At 42.1% G+C, this 21,003-nt stretch overlaps 2 protein-coding genes and 1 long non-coding RNA gene across 7 annotated transcripts; 1 reads left to right on the top strand and 2 right to left on the bottom strand.

Annotated features, from left to right (window-relative positions):
* The first annotated feature begins 1,532 nt into the window (after positions 1-1,532).
* Positions 1,533-13,688, top strand: LOC103719745 (protein TRIGALACTOSYLDIACYLGLYCEROL 3, chloroplastic). 5 transcript variants are annotated; one of them, XR_015969553.2, is made up of 12 exons: positions 1,533-2,573; positions 3,576-3,704; positions 5,478-5,573; positions 5,703-5,780; positions 6,972-7,033; positions 7,119-7,194; positions 7,934-8,041; positions 8,597-8,772; positions 8,858-8,942; positions 9,048-9,271; positions 12,650-13,084; positions 13,178-13,688. XR_015969553.2 is itself a non-coding variant. In XM_008809134.5 (10 exons), the coding sequence occupies exons 1-10, from the start codon at positions 2,367-2,369 to the stop codon at positions 9,084-9,086; spliced, it is 1,056 nt and encodes a 351-aa protein (XP_008807356.1). In that variant the 3' UTR covers positions 9,087-9,441. The 5 variants fall into 5 exon arrangements, 2 of the variants coding, with proteins under 2 accessions (XP_008807356.1, XP_089782079.1); XR_606030.5 differs by lacking the exons at positions 12,650-13,084; positions 13,178-13,688 and adding an exon at positions 9,446-9,478 and having other exon boundaries at positions 2,367-2,573; XR_003388094.3 differs by lacking the exons at positions 12,650-13,084; positions 13,178-13,688 and having other exon boundaries at positions 2,367-2,573; positions 8,845-8,942; positions 9,048-9,441.
* On the bottom strand, positions 9,718-10,583 carry LOC103719762 (uncharacterized). Its single transcript, XR_606032.5, has 2 exons — positions 10,169-10,583; positions 9,718-10,058 (listed from the first exon to the last, which is right to left on the bottom strand). It is a non-coding gene; the product is annotated as an uncharacterized LOC103719762 (long non-coding RNA).
* Positions 13,689-14,771: 1,083 nt separating the features above from the next.
* LOC103719767 (CASP-like protein 5A1) lies at positions 14,772-20,382 on the bottom strand. Its single transcript, XM_008809162.6, has 3 exons — positions 19,594-20,382; positions 15,444-15,576; positions 14,772-15,073 (listed from the first exon to the last, which is right to left on the bottom strand). Exons 1-3 carry the CDS (start codon positions 19,803-19,805, stop codon positions 14,882-14,884), a joined length of 537 nt encoding a protein of 178 aa, XP_008807384.1. The 5' UTR covers positions 19,806-20,382; the 3' UTR covers positions 14,772-14,881.
* Positions 20,383-21,003: the final 621 nt, after the last annotated feature.

Genomic DNA, 21,003 nt, shown 5'->3' with positions numbered 1-21,003 from the left:
AACCTGAATTAATACCGATCCAAAGAATTAAAAAAAATATATAGATGATGATCAAAACCTTGAGCCAACCTGTCTATTATCTATATAATATAATGCATGTATATAAATATATAGTATTACTATATTTTGTTTTGAGGAAATAGGGAGGTAGGTGACCGCCCATCATTTATTCATAAGAAAATCTTATAGTTAAGCTACAGAACTAAATTTTGATAACATACAGAGGAAAGAGACAAATTTATGGAGTTGCATGGCCAATACATCAATCAGCAAGAATGCTAGACATTATCTTCCTAAACTCTTTAACGATACTTTGCCAAACTTAGAGAGAAAGTTGTGATCACAGAGGTCGGACCAATCATTGAACAAGAGCAGTCCTTCCAGTGCGACAGAGGCAATCGAGCATCTCTTGTTAAGAAATAGTCGGGCATCTCTCCTTCAAGCACACCCAGGCAAAAGCAGCAAACAACATAAGAATTACAGGTCACGCCTTATTTGGAAAGTTCTTCTTGAGCCCTTCTTGAGCCAATCTATGCAAAGAAATTTGAGAGAAGCTTACGGATGAAGAACACCCAGAGCTAAGCAGACGGTCTTCCAAATTGAGGAAAACAAATGACAGGAGGAGAATAAGTGGTCAACAGACTCCGAAGCTTGGTTGCAAATCATACTGTTGTAGGAAGAGCCTGAATTTAGTCCCATACCGACTAGATAGCGGAAAAGTCTGTGCCTTATAAGGAGGGAAAACCTCTTTCCTCACGAGGCGCATTTTGTGGGGCAAAATCGTGCGGGTATCCCCCCATCAGTGCTGGAAAAATTTCTCCCATAGCGCTAGACGCGCGGACCGGAGTCCCAGAACGGACAATACCTCGTGGGGAACGTGGGTCGTTCTCTGTCGTCAGTTGGTTGGGACTGTGCTGTTGTCGGGTCGGAAGGCCCGCAACAGATGGCGCTAGAAGGAATGCCTGCCCGCACATAGAAACTCTCCCTCGGCCTGGGGGCTGCGTTGGCTCGGGCCGGCCCAGGACCTTTCCGCTGGGGGGGCTGTGTTATGGGAAGGGCTTGAATTTAGTCCCATACCGACTAGGCAGCGAAAAGGTCTGTGCCTTATAAGGAGGGAAAACCTCTTTCCTCACGAGGCGCCTTTTGTGGGGCAAAACCGTGCGGATATTCCTCCGTCAGCACTGGACGCATGGGCCGAAAAAAATTTCTCCCGTAGCGCTGGACGCGCGGGCCGGAGTCTCAGAGCGGACAATACCTCGTGGGGTACGCGGGCCGTTCTCTGTCGTCAGTTGGTTGGGACTGTGCTATTGTCGGATCGGAAGGCCCGCAACACATACATCCACCTAGATTCCTTCCGAGTCTTCTACCCATCAACTCTCTTGTGTTCAATTTCTTCTTCCAACGGAGCCATAAGAAACATTTGATTTTAAGAGGAATAGGCAAGCTCCAAAGGGAGGGGGCAAAGCTGCATTTCACACCTATTGAGTTTAGGATTTGGTAGAGGAAAGAAGTGTTATAGGTTCCCCTCTACCACACAACCTGATCATCTTCCTGATTGAGGGTAATAGATACCAAGATAATGGATAGGGAGAAGGAGAGCGAAGCAGTTGAGCCAAGTTGCACAATCTTGGTTGGTATCGGTCTGCGGGTTGATAGAGGAGATGGAGCTTTTCTTGGAAGTTGATTGAGAGGCCCGAAATAAGCTCAAAGCTATAAATAATGATCTTTAGAGCAGCAACCTTAGCAAAATTAAGGGTGTCATCAGCATAATGGAGAATCTTCGTGCCACCTCGGACCCACGGATTCTCCAGGCCCGCAAAAGCCCTTCTGATGAAGCTTTGTTGGGCATTGTGCACAAGGGGGTCAACAGCAAAAATGAACAGAAAGGGAGAAAGTAGATGATCTTGTCTACGCTCGACGAGCCCGCCTCGCTGATTTAATTTTGATCTGTTTAGTCGCGACTAGACTCGCGAGCGGAGACTGATCGCTGGGGCTCCGGGTCAAACTTTGTGCCTCCTCCAACCGAGAATCGGTCCCCAGCGGTGCGGTGCCGCGTGATTTTCCTTTTCGACTCCTCGCGATCCAAGCTTTGTGGGCACGTTTTCTCCGTGCGCGAACGTTCTTTCCGTGCCTCATTCACCATTTTTTTTCTTCCCTCCATTCTATTTCTCCTCTTTTCGCCAAAGGGCCGGTGCTCGAATCTAGTCGTCTCCTTCCTCCCTTCCTGGGGTGGAATGCATCACCATCGGCACCGACTTCTTCAAAAGAATCCCTGCTGTCTCCCTCTGATGGCGAGATTGTAATCCCGGCGACCATCATCATCTTCTTCATCTATTTCTTCCCATCCCTCCGGCTTGGGCTCGGACATGTCGAGCAGTACCGTTTCCTGGGCCAACTCGTGGGGCCCTCCCTCCGCCGGTCTCAGGGGGCGTCCCAAACCTCTCCTCCCGAGCAGCAGCATCAGAAGGAGGAGATGGGCTGGTTCGTGCTGGGATGGTGGGAGGAAGATCCTCTGCACCTGCGCCGCCCCTCCGCGGAATTGGGGCGACGGCCCTCCTGCCTGCGGTACCTATGTAAGTGCCTCCCTCCAAGACGAACGTTTCTTCTTCTTCTACTACTACTTCTTCTTTAATAGCCTTTTCCACCTATTCTTCTTCGGCGCCTCTTCGTTCGGCTCCTCTGGGTGTTCCTGCGAATTGGATTAATTCTCGTCCCGTCAGATTCAGTTGGATTGTTATGAGATCGAATTGGACCAGCCAGCCGTTGAATGAATTGATCGCATGGTATACACCGATTCGAGCATCGAGAGGAAGTATGCATGGTAAGATGCAGAATGCCGCCGACCAATGAAGAATGCCCGCAAAATGTTCTACGTTAGGCCAGCAGGCCACATAGATCCATTTCCTTGCTGGACCGATGTGCCATGGACCCGCTATTTGCTTGCCGAAGCCAGTGTGGAGTTTGAAACCACTCTAGGTCTTTCATGCTATCTGCTTGCTGGACCTGCAATGGTCCAACCAGCCTTGCACCATCTGATTCACTGCGAACTGTTCTTCTCCCTCCACTCTTGAGTCGTATACCCGCTCATGTCGTTATTCCTGGTTGACCCTTAAGCTCACATCCCTTCGCACTCGTGCAAGAGAATTAAATTCAAAAAATTGTTGCAGTGAATGCTTGCCAAGTCCAAAGGCCATGACAAAACAATCGATTGCACCTCGTCCAAACTCAGGCGCATCATATTATGAGAAAAGATTGGCCTCTCGTTATCCTTTTCTCATGATCCCACTGTACTTGATAAATTTTATTGAACTAGTGACCTACATAGTGTCATGCACCTGGTGCTTCCATCAATGACTCTTGGTGGAGTAGGAATTTGAGACTTAGTTGTTGTCTATGTTCTCTGGTATTCATCACATCCCATGAAATGAATTGATGGGTCTTTCCCATCCTTCTCTCTCTCTCAAAAAAAAAAAAAAAAAAAAAAAAAAAAACTTCTGCCTCTAGTTTTTCTTTTTCTTTTTGAGAACTGCCATTAATATTTCTTGATTGATGAGATCTATGCATTATGTTGTTAGAATTCATCCATCTCCGATAATTTGGGAGTGGGTAAAGATGTTGGGGTTGAACCTGATGTCCTAATCGAGTGCAGAGATGTCCACAAATCCTTTGGAGATAAGCAAATTTTGAGAGGTGTGAGCTTCAAGGTAAATTCTCTCTGCTTCTTCTTTGTTTCGTATCATGTACATTTCCAGCAATAATTTCTTTATAAGTAGTGCATCAACACTTAAATGCTACAAATATGAGAAAATATGCTTTTCATGTTGTGTTACTAATTTAGTTTATAACCCTGTTGAAGGAATGCTTATCCATGCTGTATTATTACACATAATACACTTGCAGTGCAAGGTTCTATCAATTGGTTCGATTATATAGAGGCCCAGAGTCTTTCTGAGTTGACTGAACTCAGATTATTTAAATTTTGATAGGCTGCCTTGATTTGACTGAAATTATGACAGGGTCTTTAATCATCATGCCTTATCTCTGGTGTGCAACGCATACCCTGGGAGGTGATCCAGGAGTTAATCCTATCCCATTTCTATAATTTGTATAGGTTATGCATGACTTGCAGAATCCTTTTAAAAACTTCACAACAATTGGCAATCTTAAATTCTATATAAAAAAAAATGTTTGCTTACGGTTTTCCTCCTATGTCCTATCATACATAAATGCATGCAAGGATACATGCATACGATGTATATAGTCAAGGATATCTCATAATAATATATATGCACCACACACACACACACACATGTGCTAATTCTTTTCCATGAAACTTTTCATTTTGATAACACATGCATATATGTGCTAATTCCTTTGCATGGGAACTTTTTATGCAATAACAAATTAGATTCAAATGTATCCCTAAACAAATTATTAGCATTCGGATATCTCATGGCTTAGCCTTTTTAGTATATATTTTGTTGTTGGGTTGAATTATAGAAGGGCCTATTTCCATTCATATTTTTCTTCCATGCAAAATGACTATGGACTTAATATGTATCTCTAGTTATGCAGATTCCTTGGGTCTCTGTAGTTACTCATGGATTCATGACTCAAGAATGTGCTGATTCCTCTGGCCAATTGCAAATCCTTATCTACTCAATTGTAGTACTTCTTGACAAATAACCACTTATCTTTGTCTCCCAGCAAAAAGTTCTTATCTCATATTCAAACACATTTGATCATTTCTTTGTCCCTTTTAGCCTCCATTAAATTGCATTGGATATTTCTAAAGGTAAGCATGATCATCTGTGATGATTGCATAATTAAATTGTGCCTCCTCATCTTGTTAGATCTTTCCTAGCAATATGACAAATTTGATTGGTGCAGACCATAGGCATGGGCCTCTAGAATGTTTATCTTTTGGATCTTATGCAGCCTCTCACTTCTTTTACTTCTTTCCCTATACTGGATATGCTGACATCATCATTATTGCATTATAGGCCTTGTCATGTATTTAGCTATTCACATTTCAATCAGAGTAGATAGATATCAAACTTGTTCTGCTAATTCATGCCTTCTCTAATTTTCTAGTTCGCGGGAATGTCTATGCTTCATATGGATTTCACCTTAAACTCTGTATGATTAATCAAAGGTTTCTTCCAGAGATATATTGACTACCTCACATTGAGTTAGAAGCTCAACTCTGAATGGTTATGTTTGTTTTATTTTTTCTACTTCATAAGCATCTTCACTCTGGTAACAAGCAAGTTTACCATGCTTTGCTTTATCTTTTGCCCCCTATAAAGTTTTCAGAGATCAGTGTTCTTCTTCTGCATGGACCAAGTATCCCGGAGTTTTGAGTATTTTGTGCACCATTTTTATATGCAGTAATTTTGGCTTGCTACTTCAGATAAACCTGGCACATTTTTGGAACTAAAATTATGTTATGAGTAACTATTCTTTTTTTAATTCAGATTAGACAAGGGGAAGCTGTTGGAATAATTGGACCTTCAGGCACTGGCAAATCAACAGTGCTCAAGGTTATGGCAGGGCTTTTAGCCCCAGACAAGGCAAGAAATTTGATGCTATATTTGTTTATCCTTGAAATTTTTTGTCCAGTAGGCTTCCGCTGCTTGTTCTTTATATGTTTTGGCATCTAAAGATCCTTCACCCTATGTGTTTTATTTGATGATGAGCAGGGTGAGGTTTTTATCCGTGGAAGAAAGAGACATGGTTTGGTCAGTGATGAAGAAATATCAGGCCTCCGGATCGGCTTGGTACTTTATTTTTTTTTGAAAATAAAAGTAATTGAGTTGGTATAGTTATGTTCAAGGTCTTAGAATCTAAGTGGAATCATGATGTAAATTTAGCCATATGGTCGGTCATTTTATAGCAAGAAATCACTTATTTTTAGCAAATGACCTTTTATATTGAGGCTTTTATTTTATAGATTATACCCAAGTATTTGTATAACTTAGTTATGGCTGTGATAAGGGCTTGTCTGATTGCATCTAAGTAACTTATAAAAGGTGTTTTGAAACTACTTTTTTATATCCAGATACTTATAACCTCATGCAACTTAATGTAGAAGTGATAATCTGTCAAAAGAGTAATCTAATTATATCTTTTGTCTGTATATCTAATCAAGGTTTTAGGTCTCAGCAAGACAGGGGGCATCCCAGCCATCCCATCCCGATCCTCTAAGAAAATGGAACCAGGATGGGGTTGCAATAAACCGATCCATATAGGGAAAGAAGAGAAAGAGGAAATAAAGGAAGAAGGAAAGATGAAGAAAAAGGAAAGAAAAAGAAAGGAATGAAAGGAGGAATAAAGGAAAGACAAAGAAAAAGGAACGAAGAAGAGGAACAATAGAAGCGATAAGAAAAAGAAAGAAGACAAAGGAAAGAGAGGAAGGTAAGGAAAAAAGGAAGGAAAGAAGGAAGAAAGGAAAGAAATAAAAAAGAAAGAATAAGAAAGGAAAGGCAAGAAAAAGGGGAGAGAGATGGAGGGCTCCTATGGGACTCTCAACTGAGACTGCCATTGGGATATGGCGGGACAGTGGGGCATCCCATTCCATAGAGAAACTGGGACAACCCCCATCCCATGAGATTTAAAACCTTGTACAAAATTATACTTAATAATGTATCTTGACTCTAAAAGCAAGATCTGGATCAAGTACCAGATATTATCACTCAGTACACCTGTTCTGTTCCCTTGTATTGCTTTCTGTTTCTATTTTTTCCAACAAACCTCATCAACAGTATAAGTCATACAATCTTGTTCTAACTAAACAACATACTTAAGGTTGAAAGTCTCTGCATCAGCTCTTATACACATTGTATTTCAATGTTGTGCTTGAAGACTGATCCTCGGTTATTACTGAACATCAGAGATATTGACTTCTCTCTTCACTGTCTAGGGTGTTACCTGGGTTTAACTGACTCTCTTGTTCAATTTACTCGCTGCAGGTGTTTCAGAGTGCAGCATTATTTGATTCTCTTACAGTCCGTGAAAATGTTGGTTTTCTATTGTAAGGGATTATTAAAGTTTTTTTTTTGGATAAGTACATATCTCTTACTTAGTTTTTGTTGCCTAATTTGTCTCTCCGCCATTAGATATGAAAATTCAAAGATGTCAGAAGATCGGATAGCAGAACTTGTGGCAGAAAATTTGTCTGCAGTAGGGCTCAAGGTACATTTAAATTGTGAATGGAGATATACATTTGTGCATGTTTCTATATCAGGGCATTGACAATTTATTCCTATTCTGTAGAACTTTGCCTTTGACATTAGTGAAAAAAAAGAGTATTACAGATACAAGATAAGATACAACAAGGAGGTTATTCACCTGCTCCCTGCATCTCTAACCATAACAAACCATCTAAAACCCAGATCCAGATTTCTGATATCGAGTTATTAAGTCGTATAATTGTAATATGTGAACATAAAGCTTTATAACGTCAATAATTCTCTATAAATTGTCAGATAAGCATGTCTTCATACCACCACCATGAATTTGTAGAACTAGTTAACGATCATGAGGCATTAATTTATTGGGGTCCATATTCTCTTTGTCAACTGCCATTCCATTAATAAATTCCTGGCTTAGCACCTTCAATTTCTCCATCGTTCTCTTTGCTTTAGATTGTCCAAGTTCCTCCTTAGGACAGAGTATTCCATGGCATCCATACATTACAGTTATCTCTGGCACGTTTAACAATTTGTAACAGCTTGAGAAATTGTTATGCATCGTTTCATCCTTTACGATTTCCAATTTTTCTGTATGTCTTGACACTGTGTTTACAGATAGGTTAATTGGGTATGCTGTAATTGTTTACAGATAGGTTAATTGTTTACGATTTCCAATTTTTCTGTATGTCTTGACACTTTGTTTACATCACTTGAGCTATCCCTGAATTATGTCGTTACAGGGAGTTGAAGACTGTTTGCCATCAGAACTATCTGGTGGCATGAAAAAACGTGTAGCTTTAGCGAGGTCTATAATCTTTGATAACACAAAGGAGGTGGTAGAACCAGAGGTATGCCCATGAGTTGAATTGGCTTCTTTTATTATTCAGTTGTACAGTTGATTATATCTAACCTGATATACATTCAATGATAACAGCGAGCGCCTTTTTAAGTTATGATGTTTTACCGTCTTACCACTGACTCAGTAATAGCTGTTACAAACTTTTCAATCAGGATTAACTTGTGGATTGTGATCATCCTTAAATGCACATTCATGCCACTCAACAGTGCATTTGAAAACCACTGGATTCACAATTTAGATACTTTTATACATTACAATTTTTGCTAGTTTGGTAATTGTTAAGTAAGAACAATGACTATGATATATTAAAAAAGAAAAAAGGAAGAAAAAGTTCTCATTCTTTACTACTTTGAGCCCTCAATCATCTAATGAGAATTTATAAACTCACAGACTGGTTCCTGAAAACAATGTTGATGTTCTTCAAAATTTCCTAGTTTTAGTGAGTGACTGCCTTCAAGAGGAGATCAAAATAGCAACCAAGTTTTTGAAATATAATCTAGCAAGCTGTGTACTTTATGCCTTTTCCTTATTATTCCCCGATCAGGTGCTCTTGTATGACGAACCCACAGCAGGACTTGATCCTATTGCTTCCACTGTCGTCGAAGATCTCATTCGCTCTGTGCATATGAAAGGCGAGGATGCCCATGGAAAGCCAGGAAAGATCACATCCTATGTGGTTGTCACTCATCAGCATAGCACCATAAAAAGAGCTGTTGATAGGTAATAGCATTATCCTAGGCTTCCAAATTCTCTTAACAGGTTTTCCATTCCCATTTTGAGCATAGATTAAAGACTCTGTTGCCAGATTGTTGTTTCTTTATGAGGGAAGGATAGTCTGGGAAGGAATGACAGATGAATTTACCACATCCACAAATCCTATAGTTAGACAGGTGAGCATGACTTTCAGATTGTATCGCTGTCATGTTTAGCCTACCATGAAGAAGACCAAGGAGCAAAACCCCAAATAAATTTTTTATCCTTGCTTGTTTTTGCAGTTCGCATCCGGCAGCTTAGATGGGCCTATCAAATACTGAAACTACACTCAATAGCATTTCTGGTGTGCTGGTAATCTATTTATCTTACCTGCCAACCTCTGGACTTCCGTGTAACAAGGACCTTATATTCTCATCATTCAAGTTATGACTGGAAGGTCGGAGACAGTCTGCAGGCGCACGGCGATGGCTTGGCCATTATATGGCAATCCCTGGGCCTGATTGATGTAACATTTTTTTATCCCATTGCTGTTTTTTTTTCCTTCAAAATCTTTATATTGGGCAAATTTGTTCTTGAGAAAATACTACTTTTTTTTCTGGAGGTTTCTTTACCTCTTCTCATGCTAATTTAGCTGATACAGAAAAGGCATACTTTTGAGATGAGCATTCTGCTGTAGCAGGGCTGTTGGAACTCGTTACAGTTATGTTTTCAACTGGATCTGCGCATTAAGAGATGATGACTGCTTTGTTATGAGGTCAGGATAACAATCATGAATCTTGGAACCATTAGGAGAATTGGGCACTTCTATGCAAAACAATCATTGGAATGCCTTAAGGCTGTAGTTGTTATTTGTACTTTTTCTTTGCGGAAGTCTGCATTTTGTGCAGTCTTAGGAAAAAATGGCAGAAAATTTGAACCTGTGGGTTCCTCAGATCTGGCAGATGCAGAAGGTTCTGTATCTTGTTAAGTCTTGGATTTTTATTTCAGCAGATTATAAAACTATTTTGGAACATTATTGGAAGTTACAGATTCTAGTGAATTGAACATTCTAGCACGCTCGTTAAATGCTAATCAGCATGCTCGTCACGGGTGTTTTTTTTTTTTTTTTTTTTGATGAAGCCCTCAAGTGGATAAACCTGTTACACTGTGAATATCATCATGGAAAATGTTTCCGGAAACATGAAGCAGGAAAATGGCAGAGAGAGCCGAGAGGAAAAGAAAGAAGAAGATCAAAGAAGGTATCTATTAATACCTAGAGGAAGGAAAGATGCAGGACCACTGAGCGCCAGCTTCTGCAGTGGATTGAGAGCAGCTTCGGTTAGAAAACCTCCGAATCACAACTCTAGTAGAAGCTTTTGAATTGTAAAAAAGCCAAAATAGTTAAGAAATGCAGGCAGCTCACCTTATGTAGAAGCTTGGATGGCTTGAACTGATCCAACCGCTCAACTGCTCGGTATGATCTTTAACGCTGCATCGCCATGGCATTTGATCTCGGGCAACTATGCGGATGATGTCTCGGGAAGGTTGTCAGAAGTTAGTAGATAATAAATGCTACATCCAGAACTCCTTAGAAGACTCCAGAAGTAGCTCGAGAAGGTGATCCCGGTAGCTTGGCTCAATGAGTCGGCTCAATAGATTAGCATGACTACTTCCTTCGTCCAAGCCGAAGAAGTCAGTCGGCCTTAAAAGTGGAGGGCAACTGATACGCCTAGGATCACCATGTGGTCTTCACTAAAGGCATCACAAAAGCAATTAAAGCTTGCCTAATAGATGGTTGTTATTGCTCGGCCCATGAATGCAAGCTCCACATAGTTAAGGCTAGAACGGAAAGGTTCCGTGCCTTATAATGAGGAGGGCGAAGCCTTTTCCTCACGAGGGACCTTTTGTGGGACAAAACCGTGAGGGCAATCCCCCCGTCAGCGCTGGACGCGCGGACCGGAAACGTCTCCCTCCGTCAGCGCTGGACGCGCGGACCGGAGCGCCCAAAGCGGACAATACCTCGTGGGGGACGCGGTCTCTTTCTGCTCGGCTCGGTTGGGACTAAGGCTGTTGCCGGGGTGAAAATCCCGCAACAGATGGCGCGCCAGGAAGGGGAGCCTCCTCTCTCCATTGACTACCCTCCAGGACTGTGGGGGCCCGTTGGGGTAAAACCTGGCCGGAACCTTCCCGCTGGGGGGGCTATGTTGTGGGGGGGGAGGGGGCCTTGAATTTAGTCCCACATCGGCTAGAGCGGAAAGGTTCCGTGCCTTATAATGAGGAGGGCGAAGCCTTTTCCTCACGAGGGACCTTTTGTGGGACAAAACCGTGAGGGCAATCCCCCCGTCAGCGCTGGACACGCGGGCCGGAAACGTCTCCCTCCGTCAGCGCTGGACGCGCGGACCGGAGCGCCCAAAGCGGACAATACCTCGTGGGGGACGCGGTCTCTTTCTACTCGGCTCGGTTGGGACTAAGGCTGTTGCCGGGGTGAAAATCCCGCAACAAATCTATATAAGCTACACCCAAAGAATCTCCAGGTATGCTTATATACACACCGCTACTCTTGCTTTTATTACTCTCTAAAATCTTTGTTGTTCCTCAAGATTTAGCCTAACTTAGGCATTAGAGTTTTCTCCGCCGGACAAAGTCGGGCAACCTTTTGTGCTCTCTTTTGCGGGTCCATCCGACCATTTCAAGCTTGGTCCAACCTTGCAGATCAGAGCTACAACCTCTCCAATCAAGCAAGCATTAATCTGAAAACGCAGCTAGCTTGGGTCAAATTTTGGTGGTAACAAGCAGGATACTCAGAGAGATGAATTCTTTAAAGGAGAGGGATTTGGGTGATGGATTTTGTCCGACTGCATTGTCCTTGTAGAACCAATGTGCTTGCTCCAGGAGACACAAGCCTCTCGAATGACTCCAGATCTTCGTTTTGAATATTCAGCACAAACCAACTTCGAGAGATGGATGTCGGCTTTTTAGTCGAGGAAGGATCGATCCCCCCACCCCCCCCCCCCCCCCCCCCCCCCCCCCCCCCCCCACAAAGGAAGGGGAGAAACGGAAAAAGGAAAGAAAAGTACTACACCACCCATACACAATAAGAAGGAAGATAGAATTGATTCTTCGGACACGTATATGTTTAACTTCCACATAGAATATAATTGGCAATAGTTCAAAGAACACAGCGAGCGAGGGTTGCTCATCGTGGCCTGGATTTGTAGGCTTATGATCGATCAGATCAGGAGACCAGACCGACCAACCAGTTCAGCAGACCGGACCGGCCAATGATGACCATGTATCCCTGATTCAAAGCGCATTAATTTCAGGCACATAAAGTGGAGAAACCCGAAGTCCCCCTCTCGTCCTTTCGTATGAGCCACTCCTCCCCCCCTCCTCGTCCCTCCTCTCGCCCCGCGCAACCGTTGGCTTCCGTTATTGTTCAGAGCCTCACTACCTCCTTCGCCTTCTCCAATGCCACCCTGCACTTGTTCTTCTTGATTTGGCATCTCACCACCGCCTGCCTCCTTCTCAAGTGCTGCCTGCCCCTATTCCACTTGTTCTCGTGTCTCCGTGCCTATGCCGGTGCAGGTCATGCTGCAACGGATACAATTCTGATGGCCCCAACCCATTCCACCAGTTTTTAAATCCTTGCACGACATCGTAGATTATTCCGTCGACAGAATATCGGCCTGCTAATACTCCCAAGTACCAAAAGCTTTGTCCAGTTTATAGGTGTAGTAGGACTTGATGCTAAAATTTAAACCCAAATTATATGGAGCATCGTGGAATATGTGAAATTGTGTTGCTAAGTAATCTACTAAAATTAAATGATTTATCTAGTGTCAATCTTCCTAAAGATTTTGCGGTCCTAACTTGGGTTTTATACTTTGGTTTTATACATGAGTAGTTCTTGGATGAATTTCTCGGGGTGAAGAACAAAGTGGGGAATGTGGAAATTTGATAGCTCATGAATCACAGATTTCAGCACACTGCCAAAACAAAATGTAAAGATGTTTGAATGCAGATGCAGCAAATTATAGAAGTCAGATGAGAGATGTATGGTTCAGATATGTGCAAAAGAGCTACCCGAACAAGACCTCATGGTACTCTATTCGCTCAACATTCTGAGACACATGCAGAAAGTCATTTTCCTGTAATATGTTACTTCGGTAAAAATTCCTTATTTTCCATAACATGTTAGTATGATTGAGATTGCTGTTCATTTATATATATGTATGTATGTATGTATGTATGTATGCTGGGGCCGGTGAGCATCTTTCTGACAGTCAGGTTAAAGGCTTGATTAGCAAGCGCCACAAAGAGGTCCGCCATGCTGCAAAAGGTGCTGTAACATGATTATCACAAGACCCCTGTTGCTTGCACCTTTTCTAAACTCCCATCTTTTTTTCTTACTTGGGATGTATATTGTCATCAGGAAAACATTAGCCTGCAGAAGCAAGTGGGGTCCCTGAATCAAGAAATTGGAGCTAAGGAACAACATAACGTTGCAACTGCAAGCAATCATCAACCCAGCACCAACAATAAGCATTATGTGTAGCCTTCGCCATTAAGGATATCATAGTTCCAGTCCTTGGAACACGCCTCATCTGATCTTATAGAACACGAGCAGCTATTGAAGATCTTTTTTGGTCTGTGAAATTGTCATAGTCTCCACATGACTGCCGTACAATTACAATACTAGAACTCTATAGCAGAAGGTGTTCTGCTCCTACTTCCAAGATGCAGGCATATCGTTCGTTATCAGATCTTTTTTGGCCAGCCTGTGCCGGATGTCAATGCTTGCTACATACAAAGCAACAGCGGAGGAGAGACAATGGTGTACGTGAAAATTCTGTAATTTTGAAAGGATCTGAGAGGCAGCAGACATGGGAGGCTTTATGTAGCAGGTTCAAGGACCAATCATCTCATTGTACCATGAAAGATCATTCGACCTTCTTTTTGGATTTATATAGATTTAAGAATTTAGTAGTGAATTTAAAATAACGTTTTACAGGTTACACCCATCCCACGAGTCTTCGTCAGATAAAGGAGTCAGTTTTATGGCAGGGAATGGAATGGTGTGCCAATCACAGAGTATGCTTGCACCAATCATTTGGAGGGTGGGCGGGTCGGCCGGTCAGCTCTGAAGTTCGAAGTCTTTGCATTTCCTATCCTCGTATTATGTTCATGTGACTAAATGAGGAGCAAATGGAACAAGAACTGGGACCATCAGTCGTGCTCCGTTTTGAGCTTGTGGTGACCGTATATGGAGAATGAAATCAGGGCTCCTCAAGCTGGGAATGCCCCTGCAGGTTCCAGATGAATTAACCACCCGAGTTATAAAGGAGGGGGAATTAAGAAGAACAAGGATATCCCCCAACCCCTCTTCTAGCACAAGGTCATGGAGCCGGAGTTATAAAGGAGGGGGAATTAAGAAGCCCCACCCGGTGCTCACGCCAGTCGAAGGGTGCGGACCGAGGGATCTTAGTATCTTCCTAGGACCCTGTACTTCGCTAGAGACATACTCCGAGGCCAGAATAAGATCTGCATCAAAATCATGTCAAACCTCCGATTAGCAGCCCCGACCCGACAAATACCAACCGAACGGAGCTCGCTGAGATTTATATTTCCAAGCATAAAATAAGGAGAAAATCATATCCGATTCAACATTCTGATCCCCCCGGAAAAAAAAAAGAAAAAGAAAAAAGTACAGACGGATCAAGTTTAAATTATTCCAGGACGTAGTCATATAAATTCCTTTCCATCTGGGGCTGTACAAGGCGTAGTGAATATTGATGATGCTACCTAGGCCAGATAAGACGAAGGGGTCCTTCCCGCAATAGACTAGGGTTTCCGCTGCCTCAGTACCCATAAAACATCATCCATCAAAAAGTTTTTTTACCGCTAATAATTCACATAGACGACAGGCCAGCATTCTATTACCATGGAACGGATGCTAGGTTTCACTTTCCAATATCAACAATGTATAAACTTGCACACCTTCTCAAACCCTAGTCGTCATGAATATACACATGATCGTGATGGATATTTTACTGTAGACAACAATCAGGAAAAAAAAAAAGAAATTTCCAAGATCACACCAGCATACAAATAGTTTGGGAGTAGCTGTTCTTGCTTTTCACCTGGACGCCAATGACCAAAAGTTCAGGACAAATGATGGGGAGAGCGCAAACCAGCTCATGAAAGCCATGGCTGTAGCAGTTTCAAAGCTTGTGCAGGGGTTAGCTGAACAGATGTTGAGATCATTGCCAATCACAACTGTGATGCCCGCAGATGCGCAAGCCGCTGCAAATGTAAGTGTGTATGTGATCTGCGGTAGAAAATTAGATATCATCACATTAACTGACCAAAATGACTCAGTACTGGAATGTCAAGACACCATAAAATTTCATTTGGGCCTCATCGATCAACAATCAGTACACATTACATGCATGCGCACATTCTAATGGGATAATATATTTATAAGATAAATATGCTTCTCCTAAGAGTGATATTCTGATTTCTGATGCATTCTTATTTTTATTCACAGATTTTTCACATCTGTCTTCACACATGGGAAAAGACCCCTGAATCTAATGTCAGATATATAAATCAAAACTCACAAGCATTTTAAATAAACTTCCAGCACAAATTCTTGAAATATGTTGAATGTCCTCCATTTATTTGACTACTGTTCTTACCGCATCTCCAATGGTAAACAAACAGACAGCTCGGGAATTCCGCAAGCGGCGTTTGACTAGAAGAGCGTAGATATCCAAGAAGGCTAGTGAAAGGCTCCACAAGCTTTGTAAGATGACTGCTGCTACCAGATAGCTGCAGAATACAGCAAGGATAAGTCAAAATCTTTTTGTTGCTAGATGCAGTTGCTAAGAATCTTGCACAAGATAGTAAAACATTAAGCATCTCTTATCCACACTACCTATCTTGAACGTAGCGTCATATGAAAGACAATCGGACAAAGTTCACCAATAACCTCTGTACATGTAGAATATGAAATTCTAATCACTTCCTTAGCAACAGCCAAATTTCCAGATTTTGCAGAGTCATGAAGGACATATGAAAGCAACAGTTCTTGCCAAGCAGCAGGCTATAGTCAAATATTAATGCACAATATTAGGGGTTTAAACTTGAAAGCATTCAATTAGGTGGAAATCATGTTTCCCACAAAATACTCGATGAAGAAGCAACCGCAAAGCTTGAAATTGTGAAGCACGAATAGTATAGATGCTATGAACTTTAAGGCCTGTTGACAACATTCAACTTAGTGGAAAGGTCTTCTCGGGCCATCAGAAACATGGGAAGGGAAAACCACCAAGTTCCAATAATCTAAGTTTTGACTTCTTATAATGCTGAAGAGCTTTGTGTTTTGTAACATCAAACCATCAATTGCATGCTTGCTGATTTGGGGCATGGACTAGATATTCTTGCCTTCCATTCATTATTGTTAAAAAGAAAAACTGCATGTTACTTTATATGATGCTTATTCTGTTACTCAAGTGTCATGTCAATATTTAATTTCCTTTATGCTTAAGCATGGACCATTAAAAGATATATGACTTAATACACTCTGATTTTCAGAATGTGAATGTGAATGTCAATTGCAACTAGTGGTGTTTGGACCTAAACAGGAGAAGATGAAAACTTGTGTTAGGAACCTAGGGTACGGCCGTCACTTGCATTCTGCTGTTGTTGGCTGATATAATCACCATTTGATGTAAGATGCTTTCTGTAAAATCAAGTTTTGAAAGAGTATTCTCCATCAAGTTGCTTCAAGGTCTTGGTCTCTATTTTAACTCAATCACAAAAGTTTCTGAACCATGGGCCATCTATGAATAGTTTAGCATTGTGCCACCATTATCAATGCTAGTGTAGTTGCTGCAATCTGATGCTATTCTTGCCTATGTCAGAGCTGCAGTTCTTCATAATGCTACTCTGACACAGTAATAGCTGCTGCTTTAAGTTTCACTATACAGGTGGTATACAGGTGGTCAGAGATGACTAAAGCCGCTTTAGATTTTACTATTATGATGGTCAAAGATGACTAAAAATACAACCTTGTCACAGTCAGAGATGTGTTAGTCAAAGCACAAGGTACAGATACTATGGAGAAAAATATCCATTCTTTGAGATGTTAAAGCCTAGAAAAGCAGACATAATATACTCTCTTATAGGTCACTAGTGCAAAGAATAGCCAATTTGCTGTGAGTTGCATGAATGTACAGATGAAAAAGAACAGAAGTTACATGAATTAAAATAAGGCCCCGAACTCTGTTTAAGGACTGCTCCCAGATGTAGAATATGATCGATCACAGCAATTAGGTGCATCAGGCAAGATGAAGTTCCCATTGTCTATAAGATAAATTATTCTTAACCACCTAATTGATACTCCAAATTTGCGTATAACCCCTACAACCTAAGCACTCTGATTCCTGACTCATTTAAAAACAGAAGTACAGCAAATCCCCCTCCCCCAATGTCTTCATGTTCCTGTACTGGTTCCCTCCTCCTGTAGGCTTCAAAGTCCATCCTTCAGCACTCCAGCATTTTTCACATCACTACCCTCTCCCAAATCCCAAAAGCAGTAACTCAAATTTGAGTAATCATCAACTGTCCTCTGCAATTCTTATTTCTAATTCTAATCTAGTTTCATCAATTAACATTGTATTATATGCTAATAACATACATCATGGCATTTCTTAAATGTATTAAATCAGCTCATCTACAAAAATTAGGACCATATACAGGCTTTTGCCTTAATCAGGTACATATACACTAATCATTGGAAACTTACTTCCTAGCATTGTGTACTCATACCATGTCACCGTTGCTTCATGCATGCCAGTGATGATCTACCTGCAACTTAACGTCTTCTAACTGGAAACCTGCTAGTCTTAGAACAGCCACTTCTAACACACATCATTGTCCCTTTCTGCATGTATCGAAGAATCAAAAATGTGCCACTTATTCCTCAAGACTCACTCATAATTCATCATGTTTCACCAATTTTTGATCATATAGATTCTTGTATTCAATTAAATGTTTTTACCCTTCAAATACTTTATCTTTTATATAAATCTCTCTGAATTTTTTAAGTGAGAAAAACCACGATGGTTGACCATTTAGCATATAGCTATTGTAGTTATTTGCTCGATCTATTTGCTAATATCCTCTTATAAACTTAATGGCGTGGCCCATGAGTTCAATTACATGAAAATGATAGTTGTTGCTATTTCATAGGATCTCCTATTATTTCATTAAAGGGCACTATGAGGATCCATGCAAGCATATGTTTAGTCTCACATCGATTATTCGATGGAGAAATCCTAGATACTTATACAGGACTAAGGAACCGAGAAAAATACCTTCCGGCTAACTATTTTGGATAAGATTCTGGATTGTGACAAATGGTATCAGAGCGGACCCGGACCATGGTCCATGTGGACTAGGGAACACTGCAGCACGGGTTCATTGAGGCTGACCATGGGCCGATCGTGGTGCTTGTGATTAAATTTGAATAGATTTGAACTCTTAATCTGACAAAGACGTCATGGCTTAAAATGGGGGGAGTATGTGAAGATTCGTGCAGGTATGTATTTAGTCCCACATCGATTATTCGCTGGAAAAATCTTGGGTAATTATATAAGACTAAGGAACTCAAAATAATACCTTCTGGCTAGCCATTTTGGGTAAGGTTCTGCGTTGTTACAGGCACCATGGTGTAAATAAAATTTAGCCATTTGTCATTTCTTTATTTCAAATCTCACTGAATAAGCTAATTGACCAAATCCATTGATTTCTCTTTTTCTCGTGATCTTCTATACATTGATTGTGATATTCCTTAGTCCTAAAGCTTCACTCTTTAGCATCCATTCTAGCTATCCATATTGAACTGCATGCAAGTTTCCTTGCTGATTATGACTTTTGTACTCCATACCTCCAATACGATTGCCATTAAACTGAATTTGAAACACAAAAGTCCCACTATTCCTTCGTGTTAAAATGCTACCTTCGGATGCCCACCTTTCTGCAGATACCAGCAGGCAACCCTAACACACAGTGTGCTGTATTCTCCTTGTTAAAGTCCCAGGCTCCCAGGTTTATGACATTTTACACAAATTAGCTTTTGAACCGATCGTTCCTATTTTTAACTGATTTTGCTTTCTTGCTTCTCAATGATGATGGGATCATAATTTACGAATCTCTTGTCCTCAGTATACATAATTATGCAACATAACAAGATATACATGATACTTCCACGTGTATGTTGTAAACTTTGTTGGAATATTGCAGCGGTTGGACATGAAAGTTCAAAAAAGATATCCTACTAACCTCAGATTAAATTCTTTTCTGATATCCCAAAAGCATATACAGAATTGGTAGGTCAGAAAAGGATTTGCCAACTGACTGACAACCTCCGGGGTATAATGATTGTGAAGTGAAAAAAATACATCAAACGTATCAAGAGCACACCAACTGCTGAGTAATGGGCAATAACAATGATGCCACACAATTGTTTGATCTTACATTGGTTAGAAGCCACCCCTTTTCTCTCTCTCTATCTATCTATCTATCTATCTATCTCTAACTCTATCTCTGATCTAAAGTACTCAGCCATGCCATAGACACTCGTAGAAGTCACTACATTTGAAACGATGTTAAATCAGCATGCATCTGTATGCTAGATGAGATATCACGGTGGGCACGGGGAGGACAAGTCAAAACATGATTGCCATACCATGCACACAAAAATATGAAGATATTTTGCAGAGCAAAGAGCGAAAACAGTAGTCGAGAAATGATTCAAATGTAATGTTGAGGAATTATTTTTACCAGAAGGCGGTGACGGAGGTGAAATCGCTGGTGGACGCCATGACGGAGAGAGCAGCGGCCGCGAATATGAATTGGCAGAGGCGCAGGGCGAGGCCTCCGGGCGTCCCGGGCATGCCCTGGATGTCCTTCATCCTCACCCTGGGTGGATTCTCGGCGGCATCGGTGAGAGGGGGAGCCTCCACCGGATGCACCGCCGGCCGACTCACGAACATCTCTCCTCCTCCTCCTACTACTGGGCCAACCTCCAGACCATAGAAGGTACACACACGGGACCTGTCACGGCGGACAGAGACCCGCCACCGTATAGTAAAGCTAGACCTCCTGCTCCTCGTGCTCAGATCGGATCTACCGGCCTTTCGATGCCTCGTCGGATGGATGGACTCCGGTGGCAGAAAAGCCCCGAACCGGACGGCGATTCAGAGCTTCGATGAGGATCGTAATGGCCGGGTCGAAGCCCTAATGAATTATTAATTCTTGTCTGTCTTTCTTTCCTTTTTTTTAGCCTCTTCGATTCAGGAATCGGGTGATAAGAAAACAAGGGAAGAGATCACAAACCCTAGCTCCACGGATTTCCGACGAAGGCGAGGGGGGATCAAGATCAGTGAATGAATTCAGAGGGGGGTCAACTCAACTGAGAGGAGAGACAGCGAGGAGAGTGAAGAGGCCGGCAAGAGAGAAGCGCAGCGAGGAGGGCAGAGGAAGGAGAGCGTGATCTGGGCGGCCGGTGGGCGGTGGAGGAGGAGGCTATGATAGCGTGTCAGCACCGCGCACTTTAGCGGCGCGCCTCCTGCTTTCTTTTTATATATAATATATTTATATATTCGATCGAGTAGGCGTCCGGCGCTTGTTCCGTGGGCCCAACCGGCGCATTTGACACGAGATTTTATATAATGGAAGACAATGGGAGGGGTCCATGTCCATGTCCATGTCCATGTCTCTCTCCAAAATTGCCAACCGAATCCATCTAAATGAAAGCCGGGTCCGATGCATGCTTTGTTAGATTTCGCTGCGCTTCTTTTATGGCGACGCCTGAAACGAAGGTTTCCCAAGATGACGGAGGTCGTGGCCACCTGCGACAATGGCTCTAACCGGAAACCTTTCCCTAGCTTGATCAAAGTGGAACGATGGATGTCTACCATAGCAGAGGCTTACTTTTCCGCCGTAGGCCTTCCGATATTTGAGATTTGTTTTGGCCACTTTCTGGTCGACGTCGTGGGTCCATCAGCCATCCTTCGATGGCTTGCTTTTGCCCTCGTGGTGGTTTTCTACAATCATATTTGTTTTCACATTTTTAATATTACCCTCGGCGGTTGGGTTGAGACCGGCATTGATCAAGGTCGACTCACCTAAGAGCTGAGCCAAAAGAGGAGCTTTCATCCAAACCAAAGCGTTGGCTATCTCTTGCTTGGC

This window comes from Phoenix dactylifera, chromosome 10 (genome assembly GCF_051530095.1).
Source record: "Phoenix dactylifera cultivar Ajwa chromosome 10, Ajwa_hap1_PhDact_Kaust_v1.1, whole genome shotgun sequence".
NCBI lineage: Eukaryota > Viridiplantae > Streptophyta > Magnoliopsida > Arecales > Arecaceae > Phoenix > Phoenix dactylifera.
Note: the sequence above shows the minus strand (reverse complement) of the source record. Positions and strands in the feature narration are given on the sequence as shown.

What these genes read in the sequence shown, in the direction of transcription:
- LOC103719767 (XM_008809162.6), bottom strand. Translation starts at nt 19,805, where the DNA reads ATGTTCGTGAGTCGGCCGGCGGTGCATCCGGTGGAGGCTCCCCCTCTC. An exon ending in ACCTCCGTCACCGCCTTCTG is followed by an intron (nt 15,577 to 19,593) that starts GTAAAAATAATT and finishes TGTATTCTGCAG; the next exon opens with CTATCTGGTAGCAGCAGTCA. An exon ending in TGTTTACCATTGGAGATGCG is followed by an intron (nt 15,074 to 15,443) that starts GTAAGAACAGTA and finishes TTTCTACCGCAG; the next exon opens with ATCACATACACACTTACATT.
- LOC103719745 (XM_008809134.5), top strand. Translation starts at nt 2,367, where the DNA reads ATGTCGAGCAGTACCGTTTCCTGGGCCAACTCGTGGGGCCCTCCCTCC. An exon ending in TGTCTGCAGTAGGGCTCAAG is followed by an intron (nt 7,195 to 7,933) that starts GTACATTTAAAT and finishes ATGTCGTTACAG; the next exon opens with GGAGTTGAAGACTGTTTGCC. An exon ending in ATAAAAAGAGCTGTTGATAG is followed by an intron (nt 8,773 to 8,857) that starts GTAATAGCATTA and finishes CTCTGTTGCCAG; the next exon opens with ATTGTTGTTTCTTTATGAGG.